Source organism: Leucoraja erinacea, chromosome 6, assembly GCF_028641065.1.
Source record: "Leucoraja erinacea ecotype New England chromosome 6, Leri_hhj_1, whole genome shotgun sequence".
Classification (NCBI taxonomy): domain Eukaryota; kingdom Metazoa; phylum Chordata; class Chondrichthyes; order Rajiformes; family Rajidae; genus Leucoraja; species Leucoraja erinaceus.
This window is the reverse complement of record NC_073382.1, coordinates 23,347,385-23,368,776: the sequence shown is the minus strand read 5'-3', so window position 1 is coordinate 23,368,776 and position 21,392 is coordinate 23,347,385. Positions and strand designations below refer to the sequence as shown.

At 40.5% G+C, this 21,392-nt stretch overlaps 1 protein-coding gene across 3 annotated transcripts in view; it reads right to left on the bottom strand.

Moving 5' to 3' along the window:
* Positions 1 to 361: 361 nt before the first annotated feature.
* klf5a (Kruppel-like factor 5a) overlaps positions 362 to 21,392 on the bottom strand; it is a 44,984-nt gene continuing 23,953 nt past the window's right edge. For all 3 annotated transcript variants that reach the window (XM_055636718.1, XM_055636716.1, XM_055636717.1), the window contains exon 4: positions 362 to 2,899. In XM_055636718.1, coding sequence (XP_055492693.1) covers positions 2,721 to 2,899 — 179 coding nt within the window. In that variant the 3' untranslated portion in view covers positions 362 to 2,720. The remainder of the gene's footprint in view (positions 2,900 to 21,392) is intronic.

Here is a 21,392-nt window from a genome sequence, read left to right as displayed (position 1 = left end):
AGGCCTGGGGCAGAAAGGTCAGTGTGGGAATGGGAAGGGGATTTAAAGTGTTTGGCAACCAGGAGATCAGGTAGGTCCAGGTAGTAAACCTCTTTTGCACCCTGCAAAGCCTCCACAACCTTCCAGTAATGGGGTGACTAGAACTGATTGCAAATATGACCTCAGCAAAGCCCCATAAAGTTGCTTAATGACTTCCTAACTCTTATATTCAATGCCACAACCAATGAAGGCAAGCATACTGTATAGCGCATTATCCTCGAATCAATTTTATTTTCAGTTCCTTTAGGAGCTTTCAGAATCTTTTTCTACCTTTCAGAATAAACTTACTGTAAAATGTTAATGAATAGGCAAGGAAATGGGGTTCTTTTAAAACAATTTATTACAGATTTTTTTTAAACATGTGCCCCTCTCAAAAGAAAGCTCATTTTATGTAATGCAGATTGTAAAACGCAATATAACTACAACTTAAAGGAAATACAATGCCAAACAGTTGTGCCAAATTAAAAAGACACTTTATCTCAGCTGTTCAAAGTATAACCGTTGCAGCATTTAAAAAATTATATACATCCTCAACCATTCTTTATACCTTATCATTGCCAACTGCTCTTGGCAATGCTGTCGCACAGAAGAATGCGATAATTTATCAGGTTTGTAAAATTAAAAAAACAATTTTATGATTAGAAATAAATAAAAGTGGAATTACCAATTACCTGTACCAACATTTCTTTTGTGTTACAAAATCAGAGCCAAGTAGAGGTTAGCCTTTGGTTTCAAACAACTTCTTGCAATTAGTTAGCCCTTTATTGATTAGCATGTTGGTCTTCATAACAAGAGGAGTTGAGAATAGGAGCAAAGGTCCTTCTGCAGTTGTACAGAGCCATAACAAGACCACACCTGGAGTAATTCTCTGGATGCTATCAAGAGAGAGTTAGATAGACCTCTTAAAGATAGCGGAGTCAAGGGATATAGGGAGAAGGCAGGAACAGGGAACAGGAAGGAGATGATTAGCCATGATCACAGTGAATGCCGGTGCTGGCTCAAAGGGCTGAATGGCCTACTCCTGCACCTATTGTCTATTGATAACATCCATACCTCTGAAATTCCCACTTAACTAGAATTTTTTTTAAACCACAAATGAACAATTATACTATAATAATTAAACAGTTTAAAAAGCAAACTGTAGTCTTTCCCCGTTTTCTTTCAAATTGTTGGAAAAAAAAAAAAAGTGATTGGATTAGGAATTCTGTACAATAGAGACCATAATTTTCTTTGGATAGGACTGCCACAATATGCAAAAAAGAGATAATGTTGCTCTGAATCTTTCTGCACACAAAATTAATCCAACATCCTGTGTCAAGCTACATTTAAACTTAATTCTTAACAATCCAACTAGGCTTCTAACAAGACAGAGGTTTATCAGAAAAAAAGTCATGTCAAATTGTTCTTTATTACAAAAAAATCTTTAATAAAACACAATAGAATAGATCTCCTATTTTGAGTGCAGTATGAGGCGTTCTACTCAGTGTCAGTGCCACTGTCTGTACAGTATATATATATTTATATATATACACACACACACACAAATATAAATACCTTTATTGCAGCAGTAGTTTTAAAGTGGAATGGAGTGCTAAAATAACTATAAACTCACGAGTCAGCCTCTTGAGAATTAATCCAATTCCATAAGGCTTTGCTAATTTCCAATCCACATAGAGGATATTTTTGGGCATATTTATACACTACTTATCACCTCGCAGTGATGTTGAAGCTGGAGGGTTAACAGAGTCAGACAAGTAATTGCATCCCTAATCACACTTGGAATTGAAAAGTAAAAGCTCCTGCAAATTGAGGTTTTGAACCAGAGAAGCAGTTTCCTGATTGTCAGGAATTTGGCAAGCAAGACCCAAAGTTTTTTCCTCCAGTTAGTGCCATGTAAGAATATGGCAGAGGAAGAGAATAAGAGAACATGGCTTTGCAGGACCAGTGCAGGCCAGCTCTTCAAAAATCTCAAAGGCAGTTGGTTTTCGCAGAAAGCAACATAAAAGCACTCAAAATAAAATGCTGATTCTGTGTTATTGCCTCATTAAGCTCAGGTAAGCTGACTCAGCCAAGGCAACCATTTGTAGTTGTACAGTTAAATTCAACACCCACATCCTGCTGATATACTTCCATAAAGTGGTTCAATTACCTCAAGTATTGAGGTTGAATTCCCTTTCTGTATTCAGTAGATAATATTAGCTGTGTTAGCCCACATTGTGCCCTCTTTACCCAATGTCGTCAGCTCCATTTACTAAACACTGCCAAGACCATACAGTGCTTTGGTCAAAACATTAGAGAAACTTTAATGCTGCAAACTTGGCAGTCGTAAATAACAGTATTAGCATCTACACTGTAGTGCAAGTGTGTCTATGAAATGGACGAGAGCTTAGTTTAACATACAGTAAATTTAAAATAATCAGATAAATCAATCCCTATTATAAATTTCATTAATCTTGCTTATTCAACACAGTTCCCAAGTCCCACTGAGTATGTACAAAATATACAAAGTTCCAGTTTTCAAAACTTAAAGCAAGGTTATGCATTTCATTCAAACCTCCTTTACTTGGAGGGGAAAAAAAATTGTCCGGCAGTAAGGTTTACATAAACAGTAGCTGGAGTTTTGTTTGGACAATAACATCTTCTTGACGTGAAAAAGAGTCACTTCAGGGTGCATCCATGTCCTAGTTTTGATGTCGTTTCATGTGCAGAGCTAAGTGATCGGAGCGCGAGAAGCTGCGGCTACACACCGTACACTGGAAGGGCTTTGCCCCAGTGTGTTTCCGGAAGTGGCGAGTCAGTTCATCAGAGCGCGCAAATCTCCAGTCACAGCCTTCCCAGCTGCACTGGTAAGGTTTCTCTCCTAGAATGGAAAAGACACTGACATTAATAAACTTGATAGAAACATCACTAGTATTTCAGTCAGTCCACAGGCAGGGTCCCAACCCAAAATAGCTACAATTACATTCCCCCTCGACTGATGCTGCTCAACCCACTGGACTTCAGCAATTTGTTTATTCCCTCAAAATTTCCAGGACGGATCCCTTTATTTTTCTTAATTAAATGCACGTGGATCAAATCAAGTAAGAATTTCATTGCCCCATTTCAGGACATAAGGTCATAACATTCTTGACTCTGAAAACCAATGCCCAAAATAATGGAGATTAAATCCAATGCATTTACAAGTGATGGAAGCCAAGGTGGTACCACTGTTGAGCAAAGAACGGTTCATTATATTCATATGCAGACTGTAACATATGTTTCTATGCAATAGCCAGCCTTGAAACACTTCCAAAGATAGACAAAATGCTGGAGTAATTCAGCGCGACAGGCTCTCTGGATAGAAGGAAGGGGCGATGTTTGGGGTGGGATCCTTCTTCAGACTCTGATGAAGGGTCTCGACCTGAAACGTCACCCATTTCTTCTATCCAGAGATGCTGCCTGTTCCGCCGAGTTACTCCAGCATTTTGTGTCTAACTTCGGTACAAAACAACATCCGCAGTACATTCCTACCCCTTTAAACATTTCCAGTCTGCTCCAGTATCAAGATGATCCTGGGTGATTGAATCATAGCCCCACCTCCATTTGTCTGCCACACCCTCAACTTCACTCTGATCTATTAAGGATGCGGTAACACAGCATTTGAAAAATCATAACATTATGCAGATGAAATAAAGCTTTATGAAGGGGAAATCACTTCTGACATATTTATTGTTTTTTTGCAGATGTATTATGGGACCAAGCAGATCCAATATCTGGATTTTCAAAAGGCTTTGGTTAAGGGTGAATATGCAGGTTTTCATATAAAGCAAGGACCCAGTTATGGGTAATATTTTGAGATGGATATGGGAATGGTTACAGGATAGGATACAGTAGGAATAAATTATCATTTTCAGTTGGCAAACCAATTACCAATAGAATCTCACACATACTTAGCCACCAGCTTGGCATAATTTACACTACTAACTTGGATGTAAAAAAAAGTTCCAAACAGTTAATTTTGGTAAGCCTAAGGTTTGGCTAATGTCTCTAACAGTTTTATTCTTGTTTCTCAGTCTCATAATGACTTCTTTGACTTTCATTGGCACAACTTTGGTCCTCATGTTGATAAACAGCAATAAAAGTTTCCAAAGGTAATAGAAAGACTGGATGAAAAACTAGGTGCTGAGAGCTCTCGTATGCCTGCATTAAGGAAGCATTTAAACACACTTAAGCAATTACAAACGCCTGTGAAGCCATGTGTCCCAAACATTATGGTGCCCTGAAATGAGGGGACTATGTATAAATACAACTGTAATTTCTACAGGGTGAAACCAAAATGTATAAAAATAAGCTTTAATAAAATCTGACAATGTGCACTTAACCACATACAATTTTTTTCTGTTGCAAATCTCAAATTGTGGAGTACAGAGGCAAATAAATAAATGATGGGTCTTTGTCCCAAACATTATGGAGGACACTAGTTCAATTGTAAGGTAAAGTTACCTTACAATAAAGCACAATATTACCAAAGGCTTGCATTTATATTGCAGCTCGTTATGAATTCAGAGCATTCCAGAGCTTTATTCAACCCAATAATTACTTCTGAAGTCTTTGATGTAATGCAGATTCAGTGGTCAATGAGCACATTGAAAGACTTCACAAAAACAAGTGAAGCCTGAATGAGTATATCACTCAGTCATCACTGGCTTTATCAAGAAATGCACTGACAGCTGTATTCCAAATAAATGATAATTAGGATCTATGGTAGACAAAAATGCTGGAGAAACTCAGCGGGTGAGGCAGCATCTATGGAGCGAAGGAAATAGGCAATGTTTCAGGTCAAAACCCTTCTTCAGACTCGGGTTTCGACCCGAAACGTTGCCTATTTCCTTCGCTCCATAGATGCTGCCTCACCCACTGAGCTTCTACAGCATTTTTGTCTACCTTTGATTTTCCAGCATCTGCTGTTCCTTCTTAAACAAAAATAATTAGGATCTATCCTAACCACAAACCTTGGATGAACAGAGTGATTCACTCTCTACTAAAGTCCAGATCCTATACTGTAAGGCCAAGTGTGATCTGTGCAAAGTTAGGACAGGTGTCAACAGAGAACCCAAGGGCAAGTGGGAGGAGCAATTCAATAGAGTAGATGCTAGGTAACTATGGCAGGTGCCAAATGCCATCACAGTAGAATACAAAATCGGGAGCAATGTCTATCAACACCACCTGTCGACCAGATGAATCAAATGCCATTTACAACCATTTTGAATAGACAACACAAAGCTCCACCTGGGTCCATCTGGCATGTTCATAAGGATTCTCAAAAACCTCTACACTTGCACTATAGAAAGCATTCCGATGAAATGCATCTCAGCCTGGTACGGTAATTGAACACCTGAATCTGCAGAAAGTGGTGAACACAGCACAGTTTAACACATGTGTAGGAAGGAACTGCAGATGCTGGTTTAATCCGAATACAGCCACAAAAACCTGGAATAACTCAGTAGGACAGGCAGCATCACTAGAGAGAAGGAATGGGTGACGTTTCGAGTCGAGACCGCCGTTCTGCTGAGTTACTCCAGCTTTTTGTGTCTATCTTCAGGTCATCACATGCTTGGCCCTTCATTCCATCCAGCCATTTAAAGGATCCTGCCACAGAAACACATTAGAAGGTACTTTACCAAGTTGGCAAAGTTAAATCAACAAAAGCTTCAAAACGTTAAAGAACAGATGGCTCCATTTATAAAAATTAAAAATGTACAATACAGAAGATTCCACAATTTTATTACAAGCCATATGATGTTAGCATTACATCAGTTTTCCTTTTTGACTAAAATTATTATATCTACAGAAGCCAGCTAATATTAAAGACCCACATCACCCTGGTCATGCACTCCTCTCACTGCTACCATTGGTACGGGAACCCGAGAACTGTTACCTCCAGGTTCAAGAACAACTTCTTCCCATCAACTATTGGTTTTTTTTATCCATCCTGCACAATCTTAACCACAACTTGACCTCAGCACTCAACTACTATGAACTTTTCATCACTAAGGTTACACTATGTACTTTGGCTTGCATTATTATTGTCTGGTTTACCTAGAATAAGTGATAATTTGTTGTATATTTATTTAGTGTATTGTGTTTAATATGTGCCTGCAAAGCTGCAGCAAGTTTCATTGTCCTGCTCTTGATGCATATGGAAATTAAACACTCCTGACTCTCGATACAATAAATATAATTGATATGATTAATGCAGGGAATTATGTGCATCAACAATTCAACATTTTCTCGTTTAATGCGCCAGATGGAAACACACAGCTTATATTTTGATCAACATACATTTTTGAAATATCAAAAGAAAAACTGAAATAATGCTAACATCATGCATGTTGAGTGATGTGGCTTGGAATACAACTGTGGACTTTAATGTTCTAATTTACATGCAGATTTTTTTTAATCTTTCATTTCAAAATATATTTTACTTATAATATACACGGAAATTAATTATTTAAAAAAATGTATTCGTAATAAAAATACACAAAACAAAAAAACATGCAGAACTCTTTATAGTGTGTCCATACATTCAACATTGTTAATGTTATACCCAGAATTGTTAGTGCTTTCCTTTTACTTTATATATCATACCATGCCCCTTTTCTGCCCCCCCCCCCCCTCCCCTCCCCTCCCTCCTCTCCTCGGTGTGATGTCCCTTTCCTTGTTTGAGGAGTATCCCATCAAGCACAACCCTCAAGGACCCTAGACTGTGGCCCAGACAGCCTTCGTGCTGGCCATACCAAGCTTCAGTAGCATGTACCGGTCAGTTCCCTGATGACCAAGTTTTATTTCCCATTATCAAGACGGTGCTGCTTCCCAAGTCCCACACTTTATTTGGCCCCCTTGCAATCCACTCAACCCAATTGTTGTATAACTCAGTCCTCCTGAAACAGACCCCCAGCTACTTAAGGTAATCAGACTTGATAGTGAAAGGGATAGAGGATCGATTGGGCCATTTACCGGAGAGCTTGGCCTCCCTCTTCATACATTTACACACTCCCGATGCATCTCAAACTGCTCAATCAATCTGTGGACTGACTATGTATCCAAGCAGAAGGTGGCAACATCATCAATGTACAGGGTTCTGAGTACATGCACTGACTGGTACCCTCTTACGGCCTTGTCCTTCCTGATGGATTCAGCAATAGTTATTAGTACATGATATTTTAGATGTAAAAGGGCCTTCTTTGAATATAGCTTCTACTGAAGGGACAAAGGAATGAGTTTGAATGAATAGGACGATACAGCCATTACAGACAACAGGCCAAGGACAGGAGACAGCTTAAAAATTCAGGGTATAGGTGATAAAAATGTGAAGGTAGAGTTGATTTATTAAGGAGAATATCACAGCAGTAGTCGGAGTTGACATTACAGAAGGATTATCCAGTGAGGCGAAGTCAGAATAAATGTATTAGCCAAGTATGTATACATACAAGGAATTTGATTTGGTGCTTTGCTCGCACATGGAAAAAAAAACACAATGCACATGGTAAAACCACGATATACAACAGAGCTGAGAAATTTAAAAAAAAGGGGATGATCACTCTGTGGTGATTGCACTACAGGACCTTAAATGGTCAACAGAAGAAATAGTTAAATGGGAAATAGAAGAACAAATGTGCCAAGAGACTGCGGGCAACATTAGGCTTGCCATGGTAGAGTGATTTTCATTTTCCCACTATAAACTGAGACCAAGGGCTTAGATGGGGTGGAATTTGTCAAATGTGTTCAAAAAATGTTTCCTCAGGCATTATGTAGAGGGCCTTACAAAGAAGAGGACAAAGTTTGACCTACTTTTAGGGAAATAGGCAGAATAAGTGACTGAAGTGTCAGTATGTAAGCCTTTTGGGAAGAGCAACCAGTTCCATTAGCTTTACAATAGTTAGGGATAAGCATAAGGGAAGTCCACAAGTTAAAGTTCTGAATTGTACTTTGAAGGTGTTAGACACAAACTTGCAAAAGTTAATTGAAGTAGGTTGTTGGTGACCAAAGGAACATCCAGAAAGTGGGATGATTTTAAAAGGGCAATAATGAAGCTAAGGTATGCATGTTAAAGTGAAGAGCAAGACAGGTAGAAGTAAGGAACCCTGGAAGATGAGAGAAATTGAGGCTCGGTTCAGATAAAAGGAGGAGCCATGGATCAGGTATAGGCATCTGGGATCAAATGTATCACTACTAAATCAACTGTGTGTGCGCAATGGATCTTTAAGATGCACAGTCTTTGCACTGTCAAGCACTGCAATAAGCTCCAATGTGCTGGGGCCTGTGCTCCCAGTAGAAAGTTGCACAAGGAATCACAGTGAAAGCAATATCATAATCCAAGGATAATAATCCAACAATTCCAGGATCAATGGAAGATGAGTCTTAAATTGTTAAGGCACCACCAACAATGCAAGCAGAGAAAGTCTGACCACATCATTTGTTAAGACAATTACATCTGTTGGAAACACCAGTTTTAACATTGTGATTACAAAATCCTCAAATAAATTAGCATAGAAGTACACGTGCTCCTGGCTAAATCCAACGGTGTGAAGCTTTGGTGCAGGCAGCTAATCCACCACAACTATCCTTGATGGAAAACTAATTCAGATTGCAATCTACTCAACATTTATGGCAAAAAAATTATATTAGTTCTGGTTCACAATTTTTTCATTAATAGTTAAATGAATACTCATTTAAATCAACTCTACAACAACAAAATATTACTGGCCATTCTTGTGGAAATGCAAAACAAAAATAGTGCTATAAATGCTTTTATTAAGATGATTTGCAAATCCAAAAACATGAATAAAAGGCTATACAGCAAACATAACCAAATTAGTTTTATTCCCAGTGTTGTTGCTGTACATGCAAAATAGTTTTAAATATCTAATTGGGCTTGGGTACATGTATTCATGAAAACATGTTGTAGCATTCTGTAAAGTTCATTATCAGCAGTTCTTTTGGAGTTAGCATTCCTTTGAATACCAATGGATTGAACATTGAAGATCTGGATTTTATTTGAGAAAACACTGGTAGTCCAATGTTCTCCTGGTGTTTCTTGTTTCAGCGGTTAAGTTGGGCAGGGCTAGGCAAACTTTACAGTGGAGACTTTTAATCTGTCATTAACCCACACATAGTGACTCAGAGTCATGGAGCACGGAAACAGGCCCATGGCCCCCTTGCACATGCCGGCCACAGTGGCCTATCTATACTAGCCCCACCTTCCCTGTTTGGCCCATATCACTCTAAACCTTTCCTGTCCAAATTCAAATTTCACTGTACCTTAATTGGTTAAGTGACAATAAACACCAACCTGAACCTGCCTTAATGTATTTCAAATGTTGTTATCATATCCGCCTCAAATACCTCTTCTGACAGTTCATTCTATATATCCAAAATATCCAAAAATAACTAGTTTCAAAAGTGTGGAAGTCTCACTGCCAAGAGAAAAAACTACATCTCAAAGTAATTCACTGGCTACCACATAAATGCAAGTATTTATTTTCTTTTTACTACATTATATAGCACAACTATATTTAACTAGTTTTGTCAACCAAATGAGGTGGATACCCATTTTAAATGAAAAACTTCAGGCTGAATCCATGTCTACCCCATCTTGAGTATTCCATTAACATTTTATTAATTAAATTCTATTTAATTCTAACGAAAGATCATAGATTTTCTCTCCACATTTGCTGCCAACCCATTGAGTATGTCATGCTCTTTGTTTTGTTTTTTTAATTTCAGATTTGAAAAAAAATCTGCTTTTAGCTTTTCAATTCAAGACTTGCATTTTTGGCATCACTCCACAGCACGTAGCATGAACTTTTTTTAATTTGTTAAAACATGACGTGTTTTATCATTGTATCCCAGGCAAAGAAATATTACATTTGAGGGCAGTCCAGTTCAAATTACACAGGGGCATTGCAACAAATTTGGAACCAACTGAGGCACGTCTTCACAGTTCACTTCACCTTCGACCTATACTTTACACTGAGAACACAATGCTCTGACAAAGGGTCTGTGATGCGTTAAGGCAGCAACTCTACCTCTGTGTCATTGTGTGCTCAAGTGGCGGGCAAAACATTCAGAGGGATATAACTTCCACTAACCACGTGGCAATCGTTGTTTTTGTTGATAATCAGCAATCCCCTCACTTATATAACTATAAATTGTTTAATATTTTCCAGGGATCCAGAATTACCCATATTATTGTGCAAGTACACTAATGATTAAAAAAAAAGAGCCAACATTTGACAGGATATGGTACCAAGAACTTTGTTATCTCACATGAATAATCAGTAAACCATGGAGTTACTCCATATCATCCCAAATAGATAACAGTCTCCACGTGTGACAACTACATGATTCAAGTCAAAATGATGAAATTATAGTGGAATTAGAAGGCTAATCCTTTACCCAGGTGAATTCATCAAAATCAATGAAAGTCATTGAACCATTGAATTCATCAAAATCAACAAATTACTACAGTACTACATAGTAGGGGGCGCTGCACTGGCGGCAGCCCGTCGGCAGTGTGTCCGTTTTTCCCCAACTTTTTTTTTTTTTTTAGTATGTTTACAAGTCTGTTTTTAATGTTTCCTTGTGTGTTATGTGTGGGGGGTGGTGTGGGGGGTTGAGTGGGAAACCGTTTCGACCGCCTCCTCCATGGAGAGACCCGGGGGGAAGAAGAAGCTTCCACCGCCGGCCCGCGGCCGTCTTCTACCGCGGGCGCGGTATGGACTTACAATCTCCCCTGGAGGGGAGCTTCGACCGCCGGCCCTGCAGACTGCGGTGCTTCTGGCTGCGGCACCGCAGGTACTTTAAAACTTTGACCGCCGGCCTGCGGCCTACACCAGCCTGAAGCCGCGGTCTCTGGTTGGGAAGAGCCGATCCTGGACTCACCTTGACTTTGACTTTGTCCCTTACCATCTGGACGCCCGCAGCAATGGCTGTGGAGGGTGGAGGTCCCGACCACGGGGGAAAATGGAGGAGGACAGTGTTCTTGCATGGGATTTCCCTTTCCTTTTATTTTTGGGTGTTAACCCTATTGTCAGAAACTTCAGCCAGGAGAAATATCCTTCCCCTATCTACTTTTGTGAACCCTGTAAGAATTTTGAATGGTAAAATAAGGTCACCTCTCATTCTATTTAAACTCTAAGGGATGGAGAGCTAACTGGTCAATCTTTCATAGAAACATAGAAAATAGGTACAGGAGTAGGCCATTCGGCCCTTGGAGCATGCACCGCCATTCAATATGATCATGGCTGATCATCCAACTCAGTATCCCACATCTGCCTTCTCTCCATACCCCTTGATCCCTTTAGCCACAAGGGCCACATCCTTATATGACAGGCCTGACATCCCTGGAGCAAGTCTGGAATGTAAAGGAATGTCTTCAATTCTGACCCAACTTCCTTCAGACACAGGGATCAACCAAACAGGCTCGGCAATCTTGAGGAAGACTGAGAGTCGGCCACATTTAATGGATCCAGAGGCCTGACAAGCACACCGACATGCCTTTTAACACCACAATGGCTGCCAAAGGCTATGAAAGGATTTTAAACCAATTATAATTGTTTTTAAAGACTACCATTAAAAATGGGCCAAAATATTTTAAATTGAAAATCCAATTGTTTTTTAAATGCCACGATTCCCACCCGAATTGCCACTTGTCCATTTCCCTTTACAGATGCTGCCTGGAGTAGTTTCAACAACAAAAAAAAATCACGATTGCTCATGCAATTGTGCGTTTAAAAATGAATTGCTCATGTTAATTAAATTGCAGGTTTGAAGATTCGAATTTATATACAACAGATAATCTTTGTAGTAATTTGCATCGCCTTATTTTCAATGATTTTGTTGTGCTATTGAGTTGTGTAAAGTATTACTATTCTAATTTTGCTCAGTCTTGTATTTCCCGAGGGTTTTTTTTGTTTCTCCTGGTCCCACGATGAAAGGGAAATAAGTTTATTAGCTTCTCATTGGCACCTTCTGCAGTAAAAACATGACAAAATTGAAATAGGCTAGCTGCCTATGCCTTGCAGTGAGACAGGTTTCCAGGGCAATTTTAAAATGCACACTTATGGAATAGGTTTACCAGACATCCAGAGAGCTTTGGTCAGCACAGGGGAAAATTACAGATTTGTCTTTTAACTCTACATGGGCAAAGAAATGGCAGAATGGAGTTTAATCTGAGCAAGTGTAAGGTATTGCGCTTTGGAAGTCAAATGCATGGGGAAGCATACAATTAATCATATGATCCTTAACAGCATTGAGGCACAGAGCTGGGGTCCAAGTCCATAACTCCCTAAAAGTAGTAATACAAGTAGAAAGAGCGGTAATGGCAGCATACAGTATGCTTATTTTCATAGGTCAGAGTATAAGAGTCAGGAAGTTATGATGCAGATTAAGAGGACACATTTTGACTATTGTGAAGTTGTGCTCGTCCCATTACAGGCAGGATGTAGAGGCTTTGGAAAGGATGCGGAGGAGGTTTACCAGAATGATGCCTGGATTACGGGGCATTAGCTACAGGGAGAGGTAGGACAGACTTAAATTGTTTTCTCTGGAATGCCAGAGGTTGCAATGAGACCTGAATGAAGTATATAAAATTATGAGAGGCATAGATAGAGTAGCCAGGATGGAAAAATACAAATACTCGAGGGCATAGTATTAAGGGAAGAGGGGCAAAGTTTGAGAGGTGCGGGGCAGCTTTTATACACAGTGCCTGGAATGCGCTACCAGGAGTGGTGGTTGAGGCAAATACGATGGCACATTTAAGAGACTTTGGATAGGCATATGGGATATGCAGGGAATGGAGGGATATGGATTATGCGCAAGTATATTTCCACTAGTGGGTGAGTCTAAAACCAAAGGGCACAGCCTCTGAATAAAAGGACATACCTTTAGAGTGGAGATGGGGAGGAATCTTAGTCAGGGGATGACGAGTGGAATTAATTGCCACAGATGACTGTGGAAATCAAGTCATTGGGTATTAAGGCAGAGATTGACAGATTCCTGATTAGTACGGGTAACATAGATTATCGGGAGAAGTCATGAGAGTTAGATTTGGCTCTTAGGGCTAAGGGAATCACTGATATGGGGAAAAAGCCGGATCGAGGTAGTGATTTTGGATAATCAGCCATGATCATATTAAGTGGTGGTTCGAAGGGCCGAATGGCCTACTCCTGCACCTATTTTCTATGTTTCTGTTAATGGGGTTGAGAGGGACAGATAGATCAGCCGCGATTGAATTGCGGAATAGACTCTGTGGGCCTAATTCTGCTCCCATGACTTATCAATTTTGTAACAGACAATCTTGGCGTCATGTTTGGCACAGACATTGTGGGCTGAAAGGCCTGTTCTTGTGCCGTACTGCTCTATGTTGAAACATAGAATGACATGGACAAGACCCTGGTGTTGCAAACATTAATCACTATGAAAAATGACATGAATTAACAACAGTCTACACCAAATACTGAAAGATAAATGCACTATTCCAACTATTTGCTTACTGGCAAGTTATTTTTAAAACGCCACATAAGACTACAGCTTTTCTGCAGAAGCAATAGATGGAATGCCAGAACGAGACACTGAATTGCTTTCTTAAAATTACTGCATGCAATTATCATAAAACCCGTTCAAAAATGTTCCAGGTATCATATTTCCAAAGGTTTTGATGTTTCAAGCCAAATATTTACAACACTGTCTTTGGTCACAGGTTGCAAACTGATCCTTCTGGGCAACTTCAATGTCAGAGTAAAAAGAGGAGCGATCTACTGGCAAGTTCTCGTCACCAAGGAGTGGGGAAAGCTAACTACAACAAAATCTATCTCCTCCAAGAGAAATTATCATCTTGTCATGACCAGCACTGATGTGCCAGAGAGACAAACACAAGACGTGGCAATATCCCGGATCCACACTCCAACACCCATCAGATTCCATCGCCATCTGACTGAAGGACTGCAAGAACATCCTCCTCACCTGCACCTCTACTGATGGCAATGCCTGACAAACTGACCACTGCCTGTAGCAGCCTGGCTCAAAACAGACATGGCATCAAAGAAAATAATGCTGCAAGAAAATTAATGTTGGGTGTCCAAAGACCTACAAAGATGGCTCTTCGCGCACAACCAACAGGAACAATGAGTGTCCAGCAATGAGTGTCGCGCACATCAAACAGGAGCAATGAGTAACTGGGCTATTCCAAAGCATCTGCGAAGAGACTCTTGGCTTCTTTCTCAGAAAATATCCGTGCTTGGCAACAAACACCAGAAGTTCAAGAAGGTAGGTGCAAGACATTCTTGAATTGGAAGTCACTCCAAAACCTCAGTAGAACAGGAAAAAGCTCTGCATGGCCCCAAAAGCTGGAGTCCAATATAAAACCAGTAATCCAAAGAACAGATCGAGAAAGACAATTTGTTAGATGCACTAGATATGAATGGGAACAATGAAATTCTTCCATGTTGCCGCTTCAAGGGCACTTTAAATGCAATATCAAAAATAAATATGTAGTGCATTATCAGTTATTCCAAGTAAACTAGATCTCAATAACACAAAAACAAAGTAGAGCAGCCATTGTAGTACAAAGTCTGTAGCAGTTCGGAGGGGTTGTGGTTAGGATTGTGTAAAGCGAGACAGCAGGTCCAAAAACTGATTATTATCCAAAACATAACATCAAAGCTATTCGAAGTCCAAACATTTCCAGCTCCAAAATATGTGAAGATACAATAGATTGTAGATGCTGAAATCTGGTGCAAAAATAAGCTGCTGGATAAACTCAGCAGCTCAGGCAATATTTGCAGAGACAACAGAAAGGGCGATGTTTTGGGTCAAGACTCTACATTAGGATGCTGATGTGTGATATATATCCTTTTCTGACCTCACAGAAGCCACCATTTGTCCACCATTTGAGAGGAACCAGGACATCTTCCTCAAAGTTGACTTCCAGCAGTAATTTATCACCATCTTACATATGTGGCATGATGACTTGCTTCCACAACAGACACGATCTCAGTGGAGAAGTGGTGTCAAGCAAGACTGCATCATTGCCCAACTTCAACTGTTCTTGCTACAATTCAAAGGTCACAGCTGGAGTGGAGCAAGTCCTCAGGACAAGTTGAAAACTGTTCGATCTATGTCATCTCCACCCCAGAACTAGTCAACCTGACTTTAATCACAGAGCTACAGAATGCAGATAATCTTGCGAGTGGCCACATTTAAAAGCCAAGCTCGAAGCCAGTGTTCATTGAAAGACACCAGAGAATGGGCTTTATGCTTAACATCTGCCAGCATGCCCCCATCACACAACTCTACCCACAATAAGAAATGTCATTGACAAAACTGAAAAACAATCCACTTTCCATACCTCAGAGCTTTTGGTGCACTAGCATACTCTTTGTTTGGCTGTGGGGAAAAATATGGAGATCCTAGCCAGGCACAAAGCTTATGGTCTATTTGACAACAGTCCTGCCCTCTTGTGTACCTTTGAGGAGAGAGATATCAGCTGCATTGTCCCCACAAAATTCTTCAAATATATCATGGAGTCATACAGCATGGAAACGGGCCCATTGGCACAAATTGCCCACACCAGCCAACATGTCCTAGTTACACTAGTCTACCTGCCTGCATTTGGTCCATATCCCTCCAAACCTGTCCTATTCATGTACTTCTATAACTGTTTCTTAAAGGTTGGGATTTTAATTTCAAGATTTCCTGTAACTTGTGTGTTATGGCTGTTGGCAGACCAATTTTCCTCCGGGGATGAATAAAGTTCTATTGTATCATATCATATTGGATAGTCTCACCCTCAACTACATCCTCTGGCAGCTTGTTCTATACATCCACCACCCTTTGTGTGAAAAATATACCGTTCAGATTTCTATTACATGTTTTTCCTCTTTACCGTAGACCTATAAAAAAAACTCAGTGAGCAAGGAACCAGTATTCCCAACTTCTCCCAGATCAAACCCTCAGTATCAATCACAGTGTCAACTTTAATGTCTAGCCACATAGTTGACATAGCCAACAGCAGACTCAGATATAAACACACTACTCTGAGCTCTGTCATGTTACGGGATTATTACGTGGACAGTGCTAAATATTCTCAGCAACCTTGAAATCTTCACAGAAGGATGGCCAGATCCAGAGCTGCTCAAAGGTGGCACCGCAATACAGTTGTTGCCTTGCAGTGCTTGCAGCACTGGAGACCCGGGTTTGATCCAGACTACGAGTGCTGTCTTTATGGAGCTTGTACATTCTTCCTGTGACCACCGTGGTTTTTCTCAGAGACCTTCGGTTTCCACCCACACTCCAAAGACATACAGGTTTGTAGGTTAATTGGCTTGGTTTAAATGTAAATTGTCCCTAGTGTGTGCAGGATAGTGTTAATGTGCAGGGATCGCTGGTCTGTGCGGACTCTGTGGGCCGAAGGGCCTGTTTCCGTGCTGTATCTCTAAAACTAAAAACTAAAGTGCAGGAGCTTTCAATGTATTACTGACAACACAAGGCCCTTCATTAAGAGCATAGTATAAACAGCAAAGGATGCGAGGATCATAAACTACCTAGCCACCCTTTCCGGCACCTCCCACACTATCGGTATCACCAGGTCTCAGTGGTCTGAGGCGACTACAGTGGAGCACAATCATCCTCAACCCCGAGGCATTGCCCAAGCAGTTGCAGATGATCAAATTCCAGCGCCACCCTACAAAAAAGCAATTTTACCTGAAATTAAACTAACTTTCAAGTCTTACCACACAATGTGTGCGTTAGTTCTATCACCCGGGCATCTACTATCCCCAAGGAAAGCCTCTGAAGCTTTTAAAAAAAACTTTGACATAACAATTACCTGATCATTATCCAGATGAGGCCAAGCGCTCCTTTAAAAGGTATAACTTGTAATTTGGCAATCCCTGTATTAAGACCATGCTTAAAGACTTTTTGGGATAAAAAACAATGGCATGCAGACTGTCTAGACTGCCAGCAACTGTGTTCATGCCCTTCTGACAACACAATGAATAACAAAAGAATAAAACATGTGGTGCATTTCCGGTGATATCAAGCCTCATCTATGTTGTGGAATGAATCGCTAGTCACACACACCTTGAAAAATATTATGCAATACTTACCGTAATTACTACTAAACATGCTTGTGCCTGGAAACAATGAGAATTTTATTTCCAATCCGCACATGTATATTTTTAATTTTGGTATTTGCAATGTGTAAAACATTACTTGAATATGGAGCAGCACATTGATAGAGTTGCCGCCTTACAGGCCAGAAGCCCGGGTTCAATCCTGGGTGCTGCCTGTAAGGAGTTTGTACGTTCTCCCTGTTCTCGAGGTGCTCCGGTATCCTCCCACAGTCTAAATATGTGTGAGATTGCAGTTTAATTGGATTCTATAGATTGCCCTTTGTTAATAAGAGTATATCATCCAACACATTTTTCTCATTTCCACAAATCAAATGAATGCGTTTAAAATTCCAATATGGCTCTCTAAAAATTGCACAACAGTGAATTATACGCACTGCATCTTTCTTATCAAGATTTAAAAGGGGAAGTTTAAAAAAAAAGTAATAGAAAGCTGAGGGGCTGTGCAGTGGGTAGGGGAAGCCTATCTGAAACCTATCTGCAACAGTGAAGCATGATACCAAAACACACGCATGGCAAAAAACTTGTCTTGATGCCCAATGTTATACAATTGAAAACAGATTCTTCCTGGCATGGAACACATTCAGCATATTCACTTCATTCCAAATATTGAACCGCACACTACTTGGTATCAGTGAACTTTATCTCCTGGATATACAACTACCCGGCGGATCGACCAGTTTGTTAAGCTGGGGGACTGTCTCTCTGGCACAGTGGTGTGCAATGTTGGAGCCCCACAGGGAACGGTTCTGGCCCCGTTCCTCTTCACCCTGTATACTGCAGACGTACAAGTCTGACACATGCCATGTACAGAAATATTTAGATGACACAGCGATTGTGACACGTGTAAGGAACGGGCATGAGGAGGAATACAGGAACTTGACCAGTGCCTTCTGTGCCTGGAGTAAACAGAACCATCTCATCCTGAATACAACTAAGACTAACGAGATGGTGGTTAACTTCGGCAGGTCCAAGCTCCCCCTTCAGCCGGTCAACGCTGCTGGGGCTGACATCGAGGTGGTGCAGACATATAAATACCTTGGAGTGCACCTGGATAACAAACTGGACTGGTCTGTCAACTCTGACGCCCTCTACAAAAAAGGCCAGAGCAGACTCTTTTTTCCTCAAGGCTCAAATCCTTCAATGTGCATTATGATATGCTGCACATGTTTTACAACACTGTGGTTGCAAGTGTTATTTTCTATGCTGTTGTCTGCTGGGGCAACAGCATTAGTGCAAAAAACAACAAGAAGCTGGACAAACTGGTTAAATGAGCTAGCTCAGTGCTGGAGGGGAGAGTGGACTCTGGGATGGATGTGCTTGAGAGGCGTATGAGGCGCAAGGTGCAGGTCACCCTGAAAAACCCCAGGCATCCCCTCCATGTAATTCTGGAGAGTCAAAAGAGCACTCGGAACAACAACCGGCTCCTCTCCCTGCGCTGTAGAACGGAGCGGTTCAGAAGATCCTTCACCCCTGCAGCCATTAGATTTTACAATTAGGACCGCTAGGCTGTAGGGGGATGCATTTTAGCATTTTTCTAATTTTTAACTGTTAATTATTGGTCTTTAAGTATTTATTGCTCTCAGGTAGTGTCCACATTGTATTTTATGTATTTTTCTGTCTGCGTTCGTTTTGAATGTGTGGGTTTGTTGGTTGGGGGCTTTTCGACATCTGAATTTCCCCGAGGGGATCAATAAAGTATCTATTTATTTATTTATTTATTTATTTATTATTATTATTATTATTAAAACTTGCTATTATGTTGCAATTTCCACACTAGGTTATACAGGGGAAGCTGGGATCCTGTTGTCTGAGAGATGACCATTGTCAGACACACCAAATAGCATGCAACAGTGGGGATGCGGGGAGCACAGTGGAGCTCCCACCCTCACATTGGCCCAACAGGCCCGCACATCCAATTATTCAGGGTCTATTTGGGACCCATGTTGCTGCCAACTGCACTCCAAAGACAGATCTGTGATTTCACCGCCAGAGACCCGGGTTCAATCCCGACTACGGGTGCTGTCTGTACGGAGTTCTCCCCGTGAACTGCATGGGTTTTCTCCGAGGTCTTCGGTTTACTCCCACACTCCAAAGACGTACAGGTTTGCAGGTTAATTGGCTTGGTAAATAAAAAAATTGTCCGTATAGGTGTAGGATACTGTTAATGTGCGATGGTCGGCACGGACCTGGTGGGCCAAAGGGCCTGTTTTCGCGCTGTATCTCTAAACATCTAAAACAAACATCTAAACAAGGCTGTTTAAGAAGGAACTGCAGATGCTGGAGAATCGAAGGTACACAAAAAAGCTGGAGAAACTCAGCGGGTGCAGCAGCATCTATGGAGCGAAGGAAATAGGCAACGTTTCGGGCCGAAACCCTTCTTCAGACTTCAGACTCCATAGATGCTGCTGCACCCGCTGAGTTTCTCCTAAACATCTAAAACAAACATCTAAACAAGGCTTCTCCCACCCCCAGAGCACTGTGCTCCAATGCCTTGGGCCCTAGCTGTAGCAGAAGAATTTAGTTGGCCAACAGTCGCAAGTCAATTGCACCTTGTTTCAGTCATTCTAAGTGGTAATTTTTGAGATAGTAATTTTTCTCTCTGGACTCATATAGGCCTCCAAGCACTGGTTACTTTCAGTATTTTATTGAAATAAATCCAATGTCCATCCGGCAACCTTGCAGGCCTTGTGCCAAAGTTTTCTACAAAAGAGAAATCTCGCAGAACAGATAAGTTCAAAAATAAGAACAACAGTTAAGTTAATCATTCTTGATCTGGATCTTGACGACAGATCATAAAAAGTGAACAAAGCCAAATTGCAACAAATTTCTCCATGCCAGTACATGCAATTGTACAAGTGCTGCAAGTAAAGACAGTTGCACAAAAATCAAATTTTTCTGAGACTTGCTCATCGGTTGACTGTATGTGCATATGTTTACCAGTCAACCTATCATTCTTTGCTCCAACACACAAACTTTCAGTGTATGTGTTTAGGACTGCACCAAAAGACTGGGCTGCACAATTGATAAATATCCACTTTACCTGAAATTACATGTTTATCTGCCAAGGTAAATTACTTTGCCACACATTGTACTTCAAAGCAACAGTATTGGATTTTATCAATAGTTGGCTGTGTTTCCCAATTGCTTATGCAACATGTCACGTTGATCTGTCCACTTAAATTCACCAAGTCTGAAACCATACGTAAACTCGAAACTATGTGGAAACAGGAAAACTAAAATATAAAATTTAAATTTCAGGCTTAAAGGTTTCACTATTTCACAAACAATAATATTTGCAACCCGAGTTTTGCTCGGAGTTCAACAGCTAACCAGTGAACCAAAGCAACTAATTTAAATAGTTTTCTGTTCTAATCATATTCAATTGCATAAGAAAATAGAACTAGGAGTTGGGAACTCAGATACGATTGAATAGCGGAGTAGACCCGATGGGCTGAATGGCCTACTTCTGCTCCAACCTCAGTTTAATGGTCTAAATATTTGGTTGATGGTCAGTTACACTTGGTGGGCCAAAGAGCCAGTTTCTGTGCAATATGACTTAATTTTTTGTAATGGTTCACAGAACAACATGACCCATGACAAATAAATTGATTCTTGTTTGAAATCACGTCCCTCTGCATAGAGCATTTGACCTACCTAATCAAGAATCTATCAATCTCTTCCTTAAATATACCCAATGTCTTGGCCACAACAGCTGTCTGTGGCAGTGAATTCCACAGATTTTCCAACCTCTGGCTAAAGACATTTCCCCTCATCTCAAATTTAAAGCATTTTATTCTGAGGCCATGCCCTCTGGTTCTAGACACTCACAATAATAAGTTCATAACTTCAAACGTAATAGGAGCAGAATCAGAACATTCAGCCCATCATGTCTACTCCACTATTCAATCATGGCTGATCCATCTTTCCCTCTCAGTCCCATTCTCCTGCCTTCTCCCCATAACCATAACACCCGTACTAATCAAGAATCTATCTATCTCCGGCTTTAAAATATAATGGAAACATCCTTCGCACGTCCACTTTATCTTGGCCTTTTATTATACGGTAAGTTTCAATGAGATCCCCCCACAGATCCTACTCCTTTTGCTGCAACCTTAAACAATTCCAACATTTTCTGTTTCGGTTTCAGATTTCTAATATCTCTAGATTTTTGCTTTTAGT